The sequence below is a fragment of the Pseudophryne corroboree genome, chromosome 10 (assembly GCF_028390025.1).
Source record: "Pseudophryne corroboree isolate aPseCor3 chromosome 10, aPseCor3.hap2, whole genome shotgun sequence".
In the NCBI taxonomy this organism is placed as follows: domain Eukaryota; kingdom Metazoa; phylum Chordata; class Amphibia; order Anura; family Myobatrachidae; genus Pseudophryne; species Pseudophryne corroboree.
Genome location: NC_086453.1, coordinates 86,662,541 through 86,685,993, shown reverse-complemented (window position 1 = coordinate 86,685,993; position 23,453 = coordinate 86,662,541). Strand labels below are relative to the sequence as shown.

Below are 23,453 nucleotides of genomic sequence, written 5' to 3'. Positions count from 1 at the left end.
TCAGACCAGGAAGTATATTGCCGGATGCACACCTCATTGTAAGTTCAGTCATGGCACACATGCCACTTGTGTCATGAACATGTCTATGCCTGTGGGTGGCATGCCGCTCATGAGATTAGGTGAGGACAGGTCTGGGCATATTTGTTGTGGTCTACATGAGCTGCATTTGAATGAACACACAGTTACTGTACTCACCCTACGCTTGCATGCTCCCCTTCTCCATTCTGCCTCTCTCTAAAGATGGCGTTGCGGGCACAAGCACAATACACTTTCTATGTGCACGAGCAATGCAGAATTACGTCTTCCACAACTAAAAATCTGCTTACTCCATCATCCCTTAAGACGGAGCAGGATCTGCTTATGTCTCCTGGCAAAAATTGTTCCAAAGCTGTCAGGTTGGAGAGCGGTAAACCGCAAATATGAGAGTGTTCGGCCACATGTGGACAGAACTCTTGCCATGACCACTCAATGACATGGTCATTATTAAACCCGATCAAGTGTTGCTCCTGAAGTGTGCTTTGCATCATTATCATTGTACTTTTCATCCAACCGCATTTATGTGAGCAACTGAGATCCTGGAGATGGTTTTACACAGGTAAACCTCTTGGTGACATTACCATGTGCTGCCATTACAAAGCAGTGTGCCACAAAGAGCTGTATTACTCTAGAGACGGATGGTGAGAACCACGCGACTGGCAGGGAATCACATCTACACTAGTGTCTAACAGAGGATTTCCTGCACAGTCTGTACCGAGTCTGTCTGACATGTATATCAGCAGGACAGGAGCTTCATATCTACATATAAATTCTACATTAGTGTCTTTTTACAAAAAACAAATGCAACACTCATCTGACACCAGCCAGACTGCTCCATGTACTGGCACGGGAGGAAGACTGACAAGTAAATACCATTATGACAAAAAAACAGACTTACCAAACACACAGGGGATGTAAAACAGTTTATCGTTTTCTGGACAAATATGTAGAGATGAAGGGAACCAGTCAATTTAACAAATGGGAAAACATCTCATATGTAGGGGGGTTGTATGGTTGTTATTATTATGACTAAATAATGAATACAGCAGGTATGCAGCAATGGTTCTCTTTTGTTTCTGTAGTCACGAATAATGGAGCAGATGTATTAACCTGGAGAAGGCATAAGGAAGTGATAAACCAGTGATAAATGCAAAGTGATAAATGCACCAGCCAATCAGCTCCTAACTGTTAATTTACATATTGGATCTGATTGGCTGGTGCATGTATCACCTTGCACTTATCACTGGTTTATCACTTCCTTATGCCTTCTCCAGGTTTTTACATCTGCCCCAATACATGCAATAAGGGGACGAAGCACAGAGATGGTGCAATCAGACACTTTCCATCATCATAACGTAATAGTGCAAAAATAAGCCCACACAGAAAACAGAAATGTGACCATTCTTCCTTGCTTGTTTGTTTTCAGGGTACATGGGTCTCCATCCATTTCTGGACAAGAAAAGCAACGTGTAAATCCTGTCTGAAGAATGAGGATTGGTACACGAGTGACAGAGGAAACAGAGAGGAACTGGCTGTAGACGTACAGATTATCCGGGATCACGCCTGCATAACTGGCCGAGCTTCTTTGGCTTCCAGCTGTACTCCAGACCCGGAAAACCCTGTCCCACCCTGTAACAGAGCCCAGAATCAATATACAATATTATACCTGCATTTCTGATCTAGCTGCTCACACAGATATGCAAGTGATCTACAAAAGACTAATAAGACCCAAAAAGCAATACAGAAAAGAACTGCTTATATACTGTTTGGGCTACAAAACACATCATCAGATGAGAATTCAAGAGTGTAACATGTACAGAGTAGTATAAATCAGCAGGCTACACGGACCTGTGCCGCTACGGATGCTATTGCCCCCATTCCATCTCCCACATGTGTTATAAAGCCCTATGAAGAAGTTACTCTACAGCTAGACAGGACTATATCTGGAGTCACTAAAAGCCTGGACTGCTAAGCTCATGTTATAGGGTGGCAGTGTTAGGATGGGCAGATACACATACCCTTTGTAACACAATGATGTCCTTCTCACTCAGCTTGTCTCCACTGACCGGATCAGTCATATCTTTTTTGAGGAGTTTCTCTACACATTCCAGTGTAACGACCGCTCCTCTGAGAACAAAAGAAAATTGGACACTTCAACAATGAAAGGATATCTCAAAAGGGCACGTTACATACAGTGCAATTCCTTCATAATGAAACTTGCACAACTGGAAGAGAATCTGCAGAGAGATGTGAATACTGAAAAAGTTCCCGGCTTCAGCAGACACTGAAAATCCTTTATCAGAATTACATGCAGGAAGATTTTATTTAAAAAAAATGTAATAAATAAAAAACAAAAACCTAGTTTCTATACTTCCGTTCCATCACAATGAACCCTGGTGCACACAGAGGCTCTGTATCCTGTTTAAACGCCTCCCTCTTCTATAGCATCATTCTGCAGGGATCTCCGCTATTGTTCTAACCAAGCACCACACGACAGAAGCAGAGAGACACAAACATCAACCCACAAAAGAACAAACCTTAAAAACATAACAGGGAAACTAAAGCAAGAGAAAATATTGGTGACAAGTTGTTCCCAATGGATTCAGATAATAAGAATTTACTTACCGATAATTCTATTTCTCGGAGTCCGTAGTGGATGCTGGGGTTCCTGAAAGGACCATGGGGAATAGCGGCTCCGCAGGAGACAGGGCACAAAAAGTAAAGCTTTCCGATCAGGTGGTGTGCACTGGCTCCTCCCCCTATGACCCTCCTCCAAGCCTCAGTTAGGTACTGTGCCCGGACGAGCGTACACAATAAGGGAGGAATTTTGAATCCCGGGTAAGACTCATACCAGCCACACCAATCACACCGTACAACTTGTGATCAAACCCAGTTAACAGTATGATAACAGAGGAGCCTCTGAAAGATGGCTTCCTAAACAATAACCCGAATTAGTTAACAATAACTATGTACAATTATTGCAGATAATCCGCACTTGGGATGGGCGCCCAGCATCCACTACGGACTCAGAGAAATAGAATTATCGGTAAGTAAATTCTTATTTTCTCTATCGTCCTAGTGGATGCTGGGGTTCCTGAAAGGACCATGGGGATTATACCAAAGCTCCCAAACGGGCGGGAGAGTGCGGATGACTCTGTAGCACCGAATGAGAGAACTCCAGGTCCTCCTTAGCCAGAGTATCAAATTTGTAAAATTTTACAAACGTGTTCTCCCCTGACCACGTAGCTGCTCGGCAAAGTTGTAATGCCGAGACCCCTCGGGCAGCCGCCCAAGATGAGCCCACCTTCCTTGTGGAGTGGGCCTTTACAGATTTAGGCTGTGGCAGGCCTGCCACAGAATGTGCAAGTTGGATTGTGCTACAGATCCAACGAGCAATCGTCTGCTTAGACGCAGGAGCACCCATCTTGTTGGGTGCATACAATATAAACAACGAGTCAGATTTTCTGACTCCAGCTGTCCTTGCAATATATATTTTTAATGCTCTGACAACGTCCAGTAACTTGGAGTCCTCCAAGTCACTTGTAGCCGCAGGCACTACAATAGGCTGGTTCAGATGAAATGCTGACACCACCTTAGGGAGAAAATGCGGACGAGTCCGCAGTTCTGCCCTGTCCGAATGGAAAATAAGATATGGGCTTTTGTAAGATAAAGCTGCCAGTTCTGACACTCTCCTGGCCGAAGCCAGGGCTAGTAACATGGTCACTTTCCATGTGAGATATTTTAAATCCACCTTTTTTAGTGGTTCAAACCAATGAGATTTTAGAAATTCCAAAACCACATTGAGATCCCACGGTGCCACTGGAGGCACCACAGGAGGCTGTATATGCAGCACTCCCTTAACAAAAGTCTGGACTTCAGGAACTGAAGCCAATTCTTTTTGAAAGAAAATCGACAGGGCCGAAATTTGAACCTTAATAGATCCCAATTTGAGACCCATAGACAATCCTGATTGCAGGAAATGTAGGAATCGACCCAGTTGAAATTCCTCCGTCGGAGCACTCCGATCCTCGCACCACGCAACATATCTTCGCCAAATGCGGTGATAGTGTTGCACGGTTACTTCCTTCCTTGCTTTAATCAAAGTAGGAATGACTTCTTCCGGCATGCCTTTTTCCTTTAGGATCCGGCATTCAACCGCCATGCCGTCAAACGCAGCCGCGGTAAGTCTTGAAACAGACAGGGATCCTGCTGAAGCAAGTCCCTCCTTAGAGGTAGAGGCCACGGATCTTCCGTGATCATCTCTTGAAGTTCCGGGTACCAAGTCCTTCTTGGCCAATCCGGAACCACTAGTATCGTTCTTACGCCTCTTTGCCGTATAATTCTCAATACTTTTGGTATGAGAGGCAGAGGAGGAAACACATACACCGACTGGTACACCCAAGGCGTTACCAGCGCGTCCACAGCTATTGCCTGCGGATCTCTTGACCTGGCGCAATACCTGTCCAGTTTTTTGTTGAGGCGAGACGCCATCATGTCCACCATTGGTCTTTCCCAACGGGTTACCAGCATGTGGAAGACTTCCGGATGAAGTCACCACTCTCCCGGGTGAAGGTCGTGTCTGCTGAGGAAGTCTGCTTCCCAGTTGTCCACTCCCGGGATGAACACTGCTGACAGTGCTATCACATGATTCTCTGCCCAGCGAAGAATCCTTGCAGCTTCTGCCATTGCACTCCTGCTTCTTGTGCCGCCCTGTCTGTTTACATGGGCGACTGCCGTGATGTTGTCCGACTGGATCAACACCGGTTTTCCTTGAAGCAGAGGTTCTGCCTGGCTTAGAGCATTGTAGATTGCTCTTAGTTCCAGAATGTTTATGTGAAGAGACGTTTCCAGGCTCGTCCACACTCCCTGGAAGTTTCTTCCTTGTGTGACTGCTCCCCAGCCTCTCAGGCTGGCGTCCGTGGTCACCAGGATCCAATCCTGTATGCCGAATCTGCGGCCCTCCAATAGATGAGCACTCTGCAACCACCACAGAAGAGATACCCTTGTCCTTGGAGACAGGGTTATCCGCTGGTGCATCTGAAGATGCGACCCTGACCATTTGTCCAACAGATCCCTCTGGAAAATTCGTGCATGGAATCTGCCTAATGGAATTTCTTCGTAAGAAGCCACCATTTTTCCCAGGACTCTTGTGCATTGATGTACAGACACCTTTCCTGGTTTTAGGAGGTTCCTGACAAGCTCGGATAACTCCTTGGCTTTTTCCTCCGGGAGAAAAACCTTTTTCTGAACCGTGTCCAGAATCATCCCTAGGAACAGCAGACGAGTTGTCGGCATTAACTGGGATTTTGGAATATTCAGAATCCAGCCGTGCTGTTTTAGCACTTCTTGAGACAGTGCTAATCCCCTCTCTAGCTGTTCTCTGGACCTTGCCCTTATTAGGAGATCGTCCAAGTATGGGATAATTAATACGCCTTTTCTTCGAAGAAGAATCATCATCTCGGCCATTACCTTTGTAAAGACCCGAGGTGCCGTGAACAATCCGAACGGCAGCGTCTGAAACTGATAGTGACAGTTTTGTACAACGAACCTGAGGTACCCCTGGTGTGAGGGGTAAATTGGAACGTGGAGGTACGCATCCTTGATGTCCAAGGACACCATAAAGTCCCCTTCTTCCAGGTTCGCTATCACTGCTCTGAGTGACTCCATTTTGAACTTGAACTTCTTTATGTACAGGTTCAAGGACTTCAGATTTAGAATAGGTCTTACCGAGCCGTCCGGCTTCGGTACCACAAATAGAGTGGAATAATACCCCTTTCCCTGTTGTAGAAGAGGTACCTTGACTATCACCTGCTGAGAGTACAGCTTGTGAATGGCTTCCAAAACCGTCTCCCTTTCTGAGGGGGACGTTGGTAAAGCAGACTTCAGGAAACGGCGAGGCGGATCTGTCTCTAGTTCCAACCTGTACCCCTGAGATATTATCTGCAGGATCCAGGGATCTACCTGCGAGTGAGCCCACTGCGCGCTGAAATTCTTGAGACGACCGCCCACCGCCCCCGAGTCCGCTTGAGAAGCCCCAGCGTCATGCTGAGGCTTTTGTAGAAGCGGGGGAGGGCTTCTGTTCCTGGGAAGGAGCTGCCTGTTGGTGTCTCTTCCCCCTTCCTCTGCCTCGTGGCAGATATGAATATCCCTTTGCTCTCTTGTTTTTAAAGGAACGAAAGGGCTGCGGTTGAAAAGTCGGTGTCTTTTTCTGTTGGGGAGTAGCTTGAGGTAAAAAGGTGGATTTCCCGGCTGTAGCCGTGGCCACCAAATCTGATAGACCGACTCCAAATAACTCCTCCCCTTTATACGGCAAAACTTCCATATGCCGTTTTGAGTCCGCATCGCCTGACCACTGTCGCGTCCATAAACTTCTTCTGGCCGAAATGGACATAGCACTTACCCGTGATGCCAGTGTGCAGATATCCCTCTGTGCATCACGCATATAAAGAAATGCATCCTTTATTTGCTCTAAAGACAGTAAAACATTGTCCCTATCCAGGGTATCAATATTTTCAATCAGGGACTCTGACCAAGCTACTCCAGCACTGCACATCCAGGCTGAGGCGATTGCTGGTCGCAGTATAACACCAGTATGTGTGTATATACTTTTTTGGATATTTTCCATCCTCCTATCTGCTGGATCTTTAAGTGCGGCCGTCTCAGGAGAGGGTAACGCCACTTGTTTAGATAAGCGTGTGAGCGCCTTGTCCACCCTAGGAGGTGTTTCCCAGCGCGCCCTAACCTCTGACGGGAAAGGGTATAAAGCTAATAACTTCTTTGAAATTAGCATCTTTTTATCGGGGGCAACCCACGCTTCATCACATACATCATTTAGTTCTTCTGATTCAGGAAAAACTATAGGTAGTTTTTTCACACCCCACATAATACCCTGTTTAGTGGTACCTGTAGTATCAGCTAAATGTAACGCCTCCTTCATTGCCAAAATCATATAACGTGTGGCCCTACTGGAAAATACGGTTGATTCGTCACCGTCGCCACTGGAATCAGTGCCTGTGTCTGGGTCTGTGTCGACCGACTGAGGCAAAGGGCGTTTTACAGCCCCTGACGGTGTTTGAGGCGCCTGGACAGGCACTAACTGATTGTCCGGCCGTCTCATGTCGTCAAACGACTGCTTTAGCGTGTTGACACTATCCCGTAATTCCATAAATAAAGGCATCCATTCTGGTGTCGACCCCCTAGGAGGTGACATCCCCATATTTGGCAATTGCTCCGCCTCCACACCAATATCGTCCTCATACATGTCGACACACACGTACCGACACACAGCAGACACACAGGGAATGCTCTTAACGAAGACAGGACCCCACTAGCCCTTTGGGGAGACAGAGGGAGAGTTTGCCAGCACACACCAAAAGCGCTATATATGACAGGGATAGCCTTATAATAAGTGCTCCCTGTATAGCTGCTTTTATAATATAATTTTTGCCACTATTTTGCCCCCCCTCTCTTGTTTTACCCTGTTTCTGTAGTGCAGTGCAGGGGAGAGACCTGGGAGCCGTCCTGACCAGCGGAGCTGTGTAAGGAAAATGGCGCTGTGTGCTGAGGAGATAGGCCCCGCCCCTTTTCCGGCGGGCTCGTCTCCCGCTCTTTAGTGTATTCTGGCAGGGGTTAAATATCTCCATATAGCCCCCGGAGGCTATATGTGAGGTATTTTTTAGCCAAATAGGTTTTCATTTTGCCTCCCAGGGCGCTCCCCTCCCAGCGCCCTGCACCCTCAGTGACTGCCGTGTGAAGTGTGCGGAGAGGAAAATGGCGCACAGCTGCAGTGCTGTGCGCTACCTTTAGAAGACTGAGGAGTCTTCTGCCGCCGATTCTGGACCTCTTCATGTTTCAGCATCTGCAAGGGGGCCGGCGGCGAGGCTCCGGTGACCATCCAGGCTGTACCTGTGATCGTCCCTCTGGAGCTGATGTCCAGTAGCCAAGAAGCCAATCCATCCTGCACGCAGGTGAGTTCACTTCTTCTCCCCTAAGTCCCTCGTTGCAGTGATCCTGTTGCCAGCAGGACTCACTGTAAAATAAAAAACCTAAGCTAAACTTTCTCTAAGCAGCTCTTTAGGAGAGCCACCTAGATTGCACCCTTCTCGGCCGGGCACAAAAATAGGATTTTGGTACTTACCAGGTAAATCCTTTTCTTTGAATCCATAGGGGGCACTGGAGTACTCTTGGGATATGGACGGGCTTCCGTAGGAAACAGCACTGAATATTTAAATTAGTAACACTCCACCCCTCCATATCCCTGGTCACTACCCAGTGTTTTTTACTGAGCCGAACAGGAATTAAGAGAGGTTAATAATGGAGTATTACATATAACATAACTGACAATAACGAAGTTAACACATAACGTTAGTGACAACTAACAGTTGACACCCTAACCAGCACTTGTAACTTGAACCAGTCGGTGAAAGTGTGTTACCATAAGATTCTCAGAACTAACCACAAGTAGGTAAAACTGCTCTGGGTGGGCGTCCAGTGCCCCCTATGGATTCAAAGAAAAGGATTTACCTGGTAAGTACCAAAATCCTATTTTCTTTTTCATCCACTAGGGGTCACTGGAGTACTCTTGGGACGTACCAAAGCTTCCCCCGTGGGCGGGAGAGCTGTTTGGCACTTGTAACACTAGGCGGCCAAAGCTAGATGCTGATGCCGCAAAAGTATCAAACTTGTAAAAGCGCACAAACGTGTGCACTGAAGACCATGTAGCCGCCCGGCAAAGCTGTGTCGCAGAAGCCCCACGACCAGCTGCCCATGAAGTTCCCACAGAACGTGTGGAATGAGCGGTTACTGACGTAGGCGGTTGTAACCTAGCATGAAGGTACGCCTGGCGTATGGTCAGTTTTATCCATCTGGATAAAGTTTGTTTAGATGCTGGCCAACCCATCTTGGCAGCATCATAGAGAACAAATAACGTATCCGTCTTACGAACTGAAGACGTTCGGGATACATAAACGCGTAATGCGCGAACCACATCCAGAGTTCCGGAATGTGCTGTCAACACAGGAACTACTATTGGTTGATTGATGTGAAAAGATGACACTACCTTTGGTAAGAAGGCGGGATTCGTCCGAAGTTCCGCTCTGTCATCATGAAACACCAAATACGGTGGCTTGCATGACAAGGCACCCAAATCCGAAACACGCCTTGCCGAAGCTAAGGCTAAGAGAAAAATTGTTTTCCAAGTGAGAAACTTTATATCCACTTGTTGTAAGGGTTCAAAATATGAAGACTGTAAGAACTCCAAAACCAGATTCAAGTCCCATGGCGCTGTAGGTGGAATGAATGGAGGCTGTACCCTGAGTACACCTTGTAGAAAAGTGCGTATAGACGGCAATAGAGCCAATCGTCTTTGAAAGTAAATTGACAAAGCAGATACCTGCACCTTTAGTGTAGATAAACGCAATCCTCCATCTAACCCTGTTTGTAGAAACAACAAAAGGCGGCATAACTTGAAAGCTGATGTCGGAAATTTCCGAGCTTCACACCAACCTATATAGGCACGCCATATTCTGTAATAATGAGCTGCCGTAACCGGCTTCCTAGCTCGTAACATGGTTGGTATAACTGAATCTGGCATGCCCTCTCTTTTTAAGAGGGCGGTCTCAACAGCCACCCCGTCAAACGCAGCCGCGCTAAATCGGGGTAAAGAAACGGACCCTGTTGTAACAGGTCTGGACGTATCGGGAGCGGCCACGGATCGTCTGCGAGTAATCCTCGAAGATCCGAGAACCAAGCTCTCCGAGGCCAATGCGGCGCCACTAGTATGACTGTGAGCGACTCTCTTTTGATCCGTTTTAGCACCAGAGGGAGCAGCGGAAACGGTGGAAACAGATACACAAGACTGTACGGCCACGCGACAGTGAGAGCATCCACCGCGACTGCCTTTGGATCTCTTGTTCTGGACACATACTGGAGCGTTTGATGATTGTGTCGAGATGCCATCAGGTCCACCTGAGGATAACCCCATCGCTGAACCAACATGTGAAACACTTCTGGATTTAATGACCATTCGCCTGGGTGAAAATCCCGACGACTGAGATAATCCGCTTCCCAGTTGTCCACTCCCGGAATGAACACGGCCGACAATATCACCTGGTGGCATTCCGCCCAATTGAGGATTCGAGCTACTTCCCGCATTGCCATGCGGCTTCTCGTTCCTCCTTGTTTGTTGATGTATGCGACCGCCGTCGCATTGTCCGATTGCACTTGGACAGGCTGAGAGCGAATCATGTGCACTGCTTGTCGTAGCGCATTGAAAATTGCGCGGAGTTCTAGAACATTTATCGACAGCAATTTCTCGTGATCCGCCCAGAGACCCTGGAGCTGACAATTTTGAATGACCGCTCCCCAACCTCTGAGACTGGCGTCCGTAGTTAGAATTATCCAATTGCAAACTCCGAACCGTCTTCCTGCGGTTAAATTGTGTTCCTTGAGCCACCATAGCAGAGAAACTCTTGCTATTGGTGACAACCTCACTCTGTGGTGAATCTGCAGATGCGAGCCCGACCACTGGGCAAGCACGTTCAGCTGAAATGGACGAGAGTGAAATCTCCCGAACTGAAGCGCCTCGAAAGCTGCCACCATTGTGCCTAACAGGCGAATGCACAAGTGTACCGACACTGTGCGTGGTTTGAGTACTAATTGTACTAGATGGCGTAGCATTTGTACTTTTTGTTGTGGTAGGTAAATCCTTTGATTGACCGTATCGAGAATCATACCTAGGAACTGAAGGCGTTGAGACGGAATCAGATGTGATTTCTTGAAATTTACAATCCAACCGTGGTGAACCAGTACATTGTAAGTTAGCAGCGCATGTTGGGTAAGTATCTGTTGAGACGGAGCTTTGATGAGCAGATCGTCTAAATACGGAACTATTGTCACTCCCAGGGATCTGAGGTGAGCTATCATCACCGACATTACTTTGGTGAATACCCGAGGCGCTGATGACAGGCCAAACGGCAGAGCCTGAAACTGGTAATGGTTCTGGCGTATTGCAAATCGTAAGAATTTCTGATGAGGCTGCCAAATTGGAATGTGTAAGTACGCATCCTTGAGGTCTAGCGCAATCAGAAATTCCTTGGTCTCTAACCCCGCAATCACCGAACGTAGAGACTCCATTTTGAATCTGTAGTAAGTTACGTACTGATTGAGGCCCTTTAAGTTCAATATTGGTCTGACTGAGCCATCCGGCTTCGGGACCACAAATAGACTTGAATAATAACCCTGACCCTGTTGGTGTACAGGGACTGGAATCAACACTGCCGAATCCAGTAAGGACTGAATGGCAATTTGCAAAACTGTCCTCTTGTCGTCCGACAGAGGCAAGCCTGTCTTGAAAAACCGCAGAGGCGGCAGACAGTCGAACTCTATTTTGTAACCTTTTAACACTAAATTGCGAATCCAGCCCTCCGCGGATGTGCGGAACCACGCCCCCTGGAACGTCTGAAGGCGTGCTCCCACAATTGGAGAACCGAGATGGGCTGGTAACCCGTCATGCCACTGGCTTGTCGGTAACCTTAGCGTCTTGGCGAGTTGTGTTGGTTTGATGGAAACCACGTCCTCGACCACGTCTAGCAGGCGTGGCTGATCCTCTGCCACGTCCTCGAAAGGGCTGAGGTCTAAAGGATCTGAACGAAGGTCCAGCGTACCTTCTTCTTGGCGCAGGTGGAGGCAATGGTAAGAACACAGACTTACCTCCCGTAGCCTCCTTAATCCATGCGTCCAATTCTGGCCCAAACAACTTCTTGCCATCGTAAGGCAACGCCTCTATACTTCGTTTGACCTCTGCCTCCGCCTGATAAGTACGCAGGTAGAGTGCTCTTCGTGCCGTAACTAGCGAAGATGAAATACGAGAAGTGAGCTGACAGACGTCAGTGGACGCTGTACAGAGATACTCTACAGCCTCAATCATTTGATTTACCTGAATTATCTGGTTTTCGTCCTGTAAAACAGATTTGAGTTCTGTAAGCCATATTATGAGCGCCTTAGTTACCCAAATGCCAACCAATCCAGGTCTTAGCATCACACCTGCTGCTACATACATGCTTTTTAGCATAGTTTCTATCTTGCGATCTGAAGGATCTTTAAGCGTAGTAGCTGCTGGCACTGGTATGGTTAATTTCTTGGTAAGCTTTGACACTGAAGAATCAACTATTGGTGGATTCTCCCATGTACACGTTACCGAGTCTGGAAAAGGATAACTAGACTTAAATCTGCGAGGTATAGAAAACCGTTTATCTGGATTCTGTCTTGTTTCTACTAACATCTGATTTAGAGAATCCGACACAGGAAAACTTACTGGCGTCTTCCGTCGTTTAGTAAATACGACCTGATCATTGGTGAGAGGCTGTTCAGCTTCAGGAAACCTTAGCGACTGCCGTACCGCTCTGATGAGATCATCAATGCCGGAACTGTTAACATCCTCGCCATCTGACTCCACTTCGCCCTCCTCCCCCTCATCGTGTTCCGTGAGGTCTGGGATGGAATCGTCAGAATGCAACATAGCAGACACTGGAAAATCATAAGACATATGAAAATTATCACGTTTGCCCAAAATGGATTTGGACCGTACGCAAGGTTGAGACGCCTCCGGTAGTTCTGGCGGTCTCACCCTAGACTCAGATCTTAACGTTTCTCGTTCCAGACGAGCCGCGGTCATTTCTGTCTGAAATCTCTCCAGTACATTTACTAACATACCCCACGGAGGGTCCGGTGAGGAAATTGGTTGTAAAACAGGAGGAGAAATGGTATTCTGAACGGAATCCACAAAACATACTTTACATGTGGCAGATCCATCCGGTAACACACTGCCACATACTTTGCAAATATGCTTTTTAGTTTTTGCTGGTGCCTTACTCATTATGGCGACAGACAATACAATACACAAAAAACAGACACTTGCACGACTCAGTAAAATAGCAGTAAGGTGTCTCTGTATATATATCTGGCCAAGTGCAGTACACGTGGCCAGTACTATGAAATTTGATCCCAAATTCCCACTAACACCCCTGTGCCTCCGGTGGTGTAGAGATGTAAGACAGGAATCTTCTGGAATCACAGAGGAAGACACAGGAAGCATGTTAAAAATGGCTGCCATGTTATACTTATACATATAATCACAGTGCTGTTACATTCACTGATTATACTGTAACATTCCTCTGCTGCTTATTATTATTGTCCCCCATGTAAAGGCTGCCTGCTCTTTTAGCTTATTACCGCAGCAGCGCAGCGTGTGGGCCCCCAGCGGGTATCGTAGAGCGCTATGTGCCTCGTGTTTCCCAGCGGTGGGCTCCTGTATAATAGCGTCAGCTAATCAAGTTAGCGCTGCGGCGGGCGGCGGCCTGTCGATCAGCGGTGCCTGCACGGAGCCTGAGCGGGGAGATCTGCGGTGCCTGCACGGAGGTCTGTGGCCGAACGTGCGGGCGCCTGAGCGGGGAGAGCCGCGGTGCCTGCACGGAGGTCTGTGGCCGAACGTGCGGGCGCCTGAGCCGCCTGAGAGGGGAGAGCTAGCGCGTCATCAAACACTATGTCCCCACACGTCGGGGCGGCAGCGGGAGCTGACCGCCCCGTTTCACATACCTTACTCCTGCAGACGTGCGGAGGCTCCGACGGGGCTTTTCAGTAAGCGCCGGCCAGCCAGTGCAGGAGGATGTGAGGGCTGTGAGGGAGCTCTTTCAGAGAGGCCCGACACGCCCGTGCTGCTATCAGCAGCTGCACTATCCCTGACCCTGCCTTTTGGAAGGGGGAAAGGGATGTGTACAAATAGTAGAAAAAATAAAAATAAAAATAAAAGTTTCTTCAACAAAACCGTGACTTCAGGTATTAAGCTGCTACCACGTTCAGCACAGAAAAAACACTGGGTAGTGACCAGGGATATGGAGGGGTGGAGTGTTACTAATTTAAATATTCAGTGCTGTTTCCTACGGAAGCCCGTCCATATCCCAAGAGTACTCCAGTGACCCCTAGTGGATGAAAAAGAAAATCTAACTGAGGCTTGGAGGAGGGTCATAGGGGGAGGAGCCAGTGCACACCACCTGATTGGAAAGCTTTACTTTTTGTGCCCTGTCTCCTGCGGAGCCGCTATTCCCCATGGTCCTTTCAGGAACCCCAGCATCCACTAGGACGATAGAGAAAAAGGGATTAACGACATAAAAACACAGATTTGTCATTCATCCAACTGTGCGGCACTTCTACCATGGGGACATCCCAATTCTGCCCTTATCGGTTGGGTGTGTTCATTGAGCATCTCCTGCCAAACAATGGCAGCCCTAGACACAACCACATCAGACCTGTAGAACATTGTAATTCGCAGTGTTCATTCAAGCACCCTGTACCTGTCACAACCTGTGCAGTTCACCTGTACTGCCAGGGGCTGTCGCTCTCTGCTCTGGTGTTTTTAGCACACTTTGGTCGGTATCTTAGTGTTAAGATACAGACCAGAGTGTGCTAAAAGCACCAGAACAGAGAGCAACACCCCAGGCGTAAAAGAGGAACTGACAGGTACAGGGTGCTAGAATGAGTATGTACTGAAGACTATGATGCCACTTAACAACTGCTCAGCTGGCGCTCCAAAACCCAAGATTGTACTCAATGATCTGGCGCAATGAGCTTTCACGTTATAAAAAGAAAAGGTTTCCCAGCCTCAATGTAATAGTGTGCGGAATCATAGTAACAATCCAACTGGCTACAGTAACAAGGGCCTGAAGGGGGACTGTTTACTGGTGTCAAATGCGCTACACACTGCAAGAAGGTCCGAACCTCTACTAGGAGATCTGAACTGTGGGCAAACGCTGTCACAAACCATTATACTGGAAGAAGTCATTGAGGGAACTTCCCATTCTTACATGAGAAACACAAGTCTCACAGAAGATCATTTCTGGCACCAAGCATGGCTTAGATCACTTTGTTAGAGAATCCCTTCTGTCTAAGAATCTCCAACAGTTACAGCAGTAAAAGGCAAAATGATCCCCAGGTTAGCAGATACTCATTTAGAGGAAGACCCCACAGTGGGAACTCTGACATCAACAATACTCGTGTACCACGACCACCTTGGCCAGTCCAGATCCACCAACATGACGATTTTTATTATTATGTTTTGGAATATGCACAGGGAGCCAGCGTAGGGACATGTAAACACAGTAGGTGATGCCCAGGTGCTGTTGTGCTTTGAAAAGGATGGCCAAAGACAGACGGGCTCTGAGCGGAAGTTATGTGATTAAGAAGAAAGAAAAAAAAGCAACCACGGAATAATGAAAAATGATGAGCTTTGCAAACCCAATTACTAACACCAACATAGATACTAAGGAAATGTATTTTTAATAGTCATCACTTAACATTTACATTAGATAAACGCAAGGGTAAAATAAATATGGGGTTAGGGTCACCTCGGCTCTTTTATCGGCTATCAATACTTATTCCGAACACCAGGTGTCAGCATAAATCGTCAAAGCTGACCTGATCCCAGACAATAACATACATTCTAGATAAACAGAAAAGGAACTGGATGTCTAGACTGCAGACAAAAGAATGTCAGAATATCTTATGGAAATAAAATCATGCAGGGAATCAGGGCACCATGCTAGCAGGGCACCATGCTAGCAGAAACCAAAAATCAATATATATATATATATATATATATATATATATATATATATATATATATATATATATATATATATATATATATATATATATATATATATATATATATAGTCCAGAGGTGAAGCGCACACACTTAAAGGATGTTAGAAGGGTGCCGTGTCAATTGTTCAGCAGTATTCAAGCAGAACAGCTTGGGATGGCTGCTCTGCTTGAATACTGCTGAAAGCCTCATGATGAGTACTAAAAACTTTTTTCAAAAGGCCTGATAATGCTACTGATTCATTAAATGTTTTTCATATTTTTTCATATGGTGGTGTGCTGGTCTCCTTTTGTCTAAACCCTTTCAGGGTAAGCATTGGGAACTATGGTATATATATATATATATATATATATATATATATATATATATATATATATATATATAATAAGAATTTACTCACCGGCAATTCTATTTCTCGTAGTCCGTAGTGGATGCTGGGAACTCTGTAAGGACCATGGGGAATAGACTGGCTCCGCAGGAGACTGGGCACTCTATAGAAGAGATTAGGTACTATCTGGTGTGCACTGGCTCCTCCCTCTATGCCCCTCCTCCAGACCTCAGTTAGGGAAACTGTGCCCGGAAGAGCTGACATTACAAGGAATGGAAATTTTGAATCCAGGGTAAGACTCATACCAGCCACACCAATCACACCGTATAACTTGTGATAACCTTACCCAGTTAACAGTATGAACAACAACTGAGCCTCACTCAACGGATGGCTCATAACAATAACCCTTAGTTAAGCAATAACTAAATACACTTATTGCAGAAAATCCGCACTTGGGACGGGCGCCCAGCATCCACTACGGACTACGAGAAATAGAATTACCGGTGAGTAAATTCTTATTTTCTCTGACGTCCTAGTGGATGCTGGGGACTCCGTAAGGACCATGGGGATTATACCAAAGCTCCCAAACGGGCGGGAGAGTGCGGATGACTCTGCAGCACCGAATGAGCAAACACAAGGTCCTCCTCAGCCAGGGTATCAAACTTGTAGAACTTGGCAAATGTGTTTGAACCCGACCAAGTAGCTGCTCAGCAAAGTTGTAAAGCCGAGACCCCTCGGGCAGCCGCCCAAGAAGAGCCCACCTTCCTTGTGGAATGGGCCTTCACCGATTTTGGATGCGGCAATCCAGCCGCAGAATGAGCCTGCTGAATCGTGCTACAGATCCAGCGAGCAATAGTTTGCTTTGAAGCAGGAGCACCCAGCTTGTTGGGTGCATGCAAGATAAACAGGCGAGTCAGTCTTCCTGACTCCAGCCGTTCTGGAAACATATATTTTCAAAGCCCTGACTACATCCAGCAACTTGGAGTCCTCCAAGTCCCGAGTAGCCGCAGGCACCACAATAGGTTGGTTCAAATGAAACGATGACACCACCTTTGGGAGAAATTGGGGACGAGTACGCAATTCTGCCCTTCCATATGGAAGATCAGATATGGGCTTTTACATGACAAAGCCGCCAATTCCGACACACGCCTAGCCGATGCTAAGGCCAACAGCATGACCACTTTCCACGTGAGATACTTTAGTTCCACGGTCTTAAGTGGCTCAAACCAGTGGGATTTCAGGAAATCCAACACAACGTTAAGATCCCAGGGCGCCACTGGCGGCACAAAAGGGGGCTGAATATGCAGCACTCCCTTAACAAATGTTTGAACCTCAGGCAGTGAAGCCAGTTCTTTTTGAAAGAAAATGGATAGGGCCGAAATCTGGACCCCAATTTTAGGCCCATAGTCACCCCTGACTGTAGGAAGTGCAAGAAACGACCCAGTTGGAATTCCTCTGTAGGGGCCTTCCTGGCCTCACACCAAGCAACATACTTCCGCCATATACGGTGATAATGTTTTGCTGTCACGTCTTTCCTAGCCTTCATCAGCGTAGGAATAACTTCATCCGGAATGCCTTTTTCCGCTAGGATCCGGCGTTCAACCGCCATGCCGTCAAACGCAGACGCGTTAAGTCTTGGAACAGACAGGGCCCTTGTTGCAGCAGGTCCTGTCTGAGAGGCAGAGGCCATGGGTCCTCTGTGCGCATTTCTTGTAGTTCCGGGTACCAAGTCCTTCTTGGCCCGTCTGGAACAATGAGTATTGTTCTTATTCCTCTCTTTCCTACCATTCGCAGTACTTTTGGTATGAGAGGAAGAGGAGGAAACACATATACCGACTGGTACACCCATGGTGTCACTAGGGCGTCCACAGCTATCGCCTGAGGGTCCCTTGACCTGGCGCAATATCTTTTTAGCTTTTTGTTGAGGCGGGACGCCATCATGTCCACCTGTGGCAGTTCCCATCGGTTTGCAATCAGTTGGAAGACTTCTTGATGTGTCCCCACTCTCCCGGGTGGAGGTCGTGTCTGCTGAGGTAGTCTGCTTCCCAGTTGTCCACTCCCGGAATGAACACTGCTGACAGTGCTTGCACGTGATTCTCCGCCCATCGAAGAATCTTTGTGGCTTCCGCCATTGCCATCCTGCTTCTTGTGCCGCCCTGGCGGTTTACATGGGCGACCGCCGTGATGTTGTCTGACTGAATCAGCACTGGCCGGTTTCGAAGCAGGGGCTCTGCTTGACTCAGGGCGTTGTAAATGGCCCTTAGTTCCAGTATATTTATGTGGAGAGAAGTCTCCAGACTTGACCACAGCCCTTGGAAGTTTCTTCCCTGAGTGACTGCCCCCCATCCTCGGAGGCTTCCATCCGTGGTCACCAGGACCCAGTCCTGTATGCCGAACCTGCGGCCCTCGAGAAGGTGAGCACTCTGCAGCCACCACAGAAGAGACACCATGGCCCTTGGAGACAGGGTGATCAGCCGATGCATCTGAAGATGCAATCCGGACCACTTGTCCAACAGATCCCACTGAAAGATCCTTGCATGGAACCTGCCGAAGGGAATGGCTTCGTATGAAGCCACCATCTTTCCCAGGACTCGCGTGCAGTGATGCACCGATACCTGTTTTGGTTTCAGAAGGTCCCTGACCAGAGATGCTAATTCCTGGGCCTTCTCCACCGGGAGAAACACCTTCTGTTCTGTGTCCAGAATCATGCCCAGGAAAAGCAGACGCGTCGTAGGAATCAGCTGCGACTTTGGAACATTCAGAATCCAGCCGTGCTGTAGTAACAATTCCTGAGAGAGTGTTACGCTGATCAACAACTGCTCCCTGGACCTCGCCTTTATGAGGAGATCGTCCAAGTACGGGATAATTATAACTCCCTTCTGCCGAAGGAGTATCATTATTTCGGCCATTACCTTGGTAAATATTCTCGGTGCCGTGGACAGGCCAAACGGCAACGTCTGGAATTGGTAATGACAGTCCTGTACCACAAATCTGAGGTACTCCTGGTGAGGTGGGTAAATGGAGACATGCAAGTAAGCATCTTTGATGTCCAGCGACACCATAAAATCCCCCTCTTCCAGGCTTGCAATAACCGCTCTGAGCGATTCCATTTTGAACTTGAATTTCTTTATATAAGTGTTCAAGGACTTTAAATTCAGAATGGGTCTCACCGAACCGTCCGGTTTCGGTACCACAAACATTGTGGAATAGTAACCCCTTCCCTGTTGAAGGAGGGGGACCCTGACAATCACTTGCTGGAGGTACAGCTTGTGAATTGCCGCCAGCACAATCTCCCTTTCCATGGGGAAAGCTGGCAATGCTGATTTGAGGTAACGGCGGGGGGGAGTCGCTTTGAATTCCAGCTTGTATCCCTGAGATACAATTTGTATAGCCCAGAGATCCACCTGTGAGCGAACCCACTGGCTGCTGAAGTTTCGGAGACGCGCCCCCACCGCACCTGGCTCAGCCTGTGGAGCCCCAACGTCATGCGGTGGACTTAGTGGAAGCAGGGGAGGACTTTTGTTCCTGGGAACTGGCTGCATGGTGCAGCTTCTTACCTCTATCCCTGCCTCTGGCAAGAAAGCATGCGCCCCTGACCCTCTTGCCTTTTTGGGAACGAAAGGACTGCATTTGATAATACGGTGCTTTCTTAGGCTGTGAGGAAACCTGAGGCAAGAACGTCGACTTTCCAGCTGTCGCTGTAGACACGAGGTCCGACAGACCGTCCCCAAACAATTCCTCACCCTTATAAGGCAAAACCTCCATGTGTTTTTTAGAATCAGCATCTCCTGTCCATTGCCGAGTCCATAAGACCCTCCTGGCAGAAATGGAAATAGCATTAATTCTAGAGCCCAGCAGGCAAATGTCCCTCTGAGCATCTCGCATATATAAGACGACGTCTTTGATATGGCCCAGGGTTAGCAAAACAGTATCTCTGTCGAGGGAATCTATGTCGTCTAACAGAGTATCTGTCCACGCTGCTACAGCACTATACATCCAGGCTGAAGCAATAGCAGGTCTCAGTAGAGTACCAGAGTGTGTATACACTGACTTCAGGATAGCTTACTGCTTTCTACCCGCAGGCTCCTTTAGGGCGGCCGTATCCTGAGACGGCAGGGCCACCTTTTTAGATAAGCGTGTCAGCGCCTTGTCCACCCTAGGGGATGTTTCCCAACGTAACCTGTCCGTTGGCGGGAAAGGGTACGCCATCAGTAACCTCTTAGAAATCACTAATTTCTTATCAGGGGAACTCCACGCTTCTTCACACAATTCATTTAATTCATCAGATGGGGGAAAAGTCACTGGCTGCTTTTTCTCCCCAAACATATAAACCCTCTTAGTATTAACCGGGTTACTCTCAGAAATGTGTAATACATCTTTCATTGCAATAATCATGTATCGGATGGCCTTGGTCATTTTAGACTGTAAATGTGCCTCATCATCGTCGACACTGGAGTCGGACCCCGTGTCGGCATCTGTTACAACCATCTGAGATAGAGGGTGTTTATGAGCCCCTGACGGTTTCTGAGTCGCCTGGGCAGGCGCGGGCTGAGACCCCGGCTGTCCCAAGGCTGCAGCGTCATCAAACCTTTTATGTAAGGAGTTTACATTGTCATTTAAGACCTTCCACATATCCATCCAATCAGGTGTCGGCCCCGACGGGGGCGATACCACACTTATCTGCCCTTGCTCCGCCTCCACGTAACCTTCCTCATCAAACATGTCGACACAGCCGTACCGACACACCGCACACACACAGGGAATGCTCAGACTGAGGACAGGACCCCACAAAGTCCTTTGGGGAGACAGAGAGAGAGTATGCCAGCACACACCACAGCGCTATATAACACAGGGATTTTCACTGCTAATAAGTGATTTACCCAATAGCTGCTTTTTTTGTATTGTTTTGCGCCTAAATTTATGTGCCCCCCCTCTCTTTTTAACCCGTCTTGTACCTGGATACTGCAGGGGAGAGCCTGGGGAGCTGCTTCCAGTGGAGCTGTGAAGGGAAAATGGCGCTGGTGTGCTGAGGAAGAAGGCCCCGCCCCCTCAGTGGCGGACTTCTGTCCCGCTTTCCATGTAAAAAAATGGCGGGGGGTTTTACATATATACAGTGCTAGACTGTATATATGTATGTTTTTATGCCAAAGGTACTTCAATTGCAGCCCAGGGCGCCCCCCCCCAGCGCCCTGCACCCTACAGTGACCAGAGTGTGTAAGTGTGCTGGGAGCAATGGCGCACAGCTGCGGTGCTGTGCGCTACCTTAATGAAGACAGGAGTCTTCAGCCGCCGATTTCGTCGTCTTCAAGCTTCTGTTCTTCTGGCTCTGCAAGGGGGAAGGCGGCGCGGCTCCGGGAACGGACGATCGAGGACAGGTGCCTGTGTTCGAACCCTAATGGTGTCCAGTAGCCTAAGAAGCACAAGCTAGCTGCAAGCAGGTAGGTTTGCTTCTCTCCCCTTAGTCCCACGTAGCAGTGAGTCTGTTGCCAGCAGAAGCTCACTGAAAATAAAAAACCTAATAAATACTTTCTTTACTAGTAAGCTCAGGAGAGCCCACTAGGAGCACCCAGCTCTGGCCGGGCACAGATTCTGACTGAGGTCTGGAGGAGGGGCATAGAGGGAGGAGCCAGTGCACACCAAATAGTACCTAATCTTTTCTTTAGAGTGCCCAGTCTCCTGCGGAGCCCGTCTATTCCCCATGGTCCTTACGGAGTTCCCAGCATCCACTAGGACGTCAGAGAAATATATATATATATATATATATATATATATATATATATATATATATATATATATATATATATATATATATATAAGAATTTACTCACCGGTAATTCTATTTCTCGTAGTCCGTAGTGGATGCTGGGACTCCGTAAGGACCATGGGGAATAGCGGCTATAAAGAAAGCTTTAGGTCTAACTGGTGTGCACTGGCTCCTCCAACTATGACCCTCCTCCAGACTTCAGTTAGGACACTGTGCCCGGAAGAGCTGACACAATAAGGAAGGATTTAGAATCCCGGGTAAGACTCATACCAGCCACACCAATCACACCGTATAACTCGTCATACTGTTAACTGGGTATTGTATCACAACAACTGAGCCTCTCAACAGATGGCTCAACAATAACCCTTTAGTTAAACAATAACTATATACAAGTATTGCAGACAATCCGCACTTGGGATGGGCGCCCAGCATCCACTACGGACTACGAGAAATAGAATTACCGGTGAGTAAATTCTTATTTTCTCTGACGTCCTAAGTGGATGCTGGAACTCCGTAAGGACCATGTGGATTATACCAAAGCTCCCAAACGGGCGGGAGAGTGCGGATGACTCTGCAGCACCGAATGGGCAAACTCTAGGTCCTCCTCAGCCAGGGTGTCAAACTTGTAGAATTTAGCAAATGTGTTTGACCCCGACCAAGTAGCTGCTCGGCAAAGTTGTAAAGCAGAGACCCCTCGGGCAGCCGCCCAAGAAGAGCCCACCTTCCTCGTGGAATGGGCTTTCACTGATTTAGGATGCGGCAGTCCAGCCGCAGAATGTGCAAGCTGAATCGTACTACAGATCCAGCGAGCAATAGTCTGCTTTGAAGCAGGTGCACCCAACTTGTTGGGCGCATACAGGATAAATAGCGAGTCAGTCTTTCTGACTCCAGCTGTCCTGGAAACATAGATTTTCAGGGCCCTGACTACGTCCAACAACTTGGAAGCCTCCAAGTCTGTAGTAGCCACAGGCACCACGATAGGTTGGGTTAGATGAAAAGCGGATACCACTTTAGGAAGAAACTGGGGACGAGTCCTCAATTCTGCCCTATCCATATGGAAAATCAGATAAGGGCTTTTACATGACAAAGCCGCCAATTCTGATACACGCCTGGCCGAAGCCAAGGCCAACAACATGACCACTTTCCACGTGAGATATTTCAATTCCACGGTTTTAAGTGGCTCAAACCAATGTGACTTTAGGAAATTCAACATCACGTTGAGATCCCAAGGTGCCACTGGAGGCACAAAAGAGGGATGAATATGCAGCACTCCCTTCACAAAAGTCTGAACTTCAGGTAGTGAAGCCAGTTCTCTCTGGAAGAAAATCGATAGAGCCGAAATCTGGACCTTAATGGAACCCAATTTTAGGCCCATAGTCACCCCTGACTGTAGGAAGTGCAGGAAACGGCCCAGCTGAAATTCCTCCGCTGGGGCCTTCCTGGCCTCACACCACGCAACATATTTTCGCCATATGCGGTGATAATGGTTTGCGGTTACTTCTTTCCTAGCTTTAATCAGCGTAGGAATGACTTCCTCCGGAATGCCCTTTTCCTTCAGGATCCGGTGTTCAACCGCCATGCCGTCAAACGCAGCCGCGGTAAGTCTTGGAACAGACAGGGCCCCTGCTGCAGCAGGTCCTGTCTGAGCGGCAGAGGCCATGGGTCCTCTG

The 23,453-nt window shown here is 47.8% G+C and overlaps 1 protein-coding gene across 1 annotated transcript in view; it reads right to left on the bottom strand.

Annotated features, from left to right (window-relative positions):
* Positions 1–1,282: 1,282 nt before the first annotated feature.
* The window catches only part of NOSIP (nitric oxide synthase interacting protein), a 46,270-nt gene continuing 24,099 nt past the window's right edge, over positions 1,283–23,453 (bottom strand). Inside the window, exons 3-4 of the mRNA XM_063941718.1 lie at positions 2,055–2,163; positions 1,283–1,665 (exon numbers count right to left, since the gene is read on the bottom strand). Coding sequence (XP_063797788.1) covers positions 1,594–1,665; positions 2,055–2,163 — 181 coding nt within the window. The 3' untranslated portion in view covers positions 1,283–1,593. The remainder of the gene's footprint in view (positions 1,666–2,054; positions 2,164–23,453) is intronic.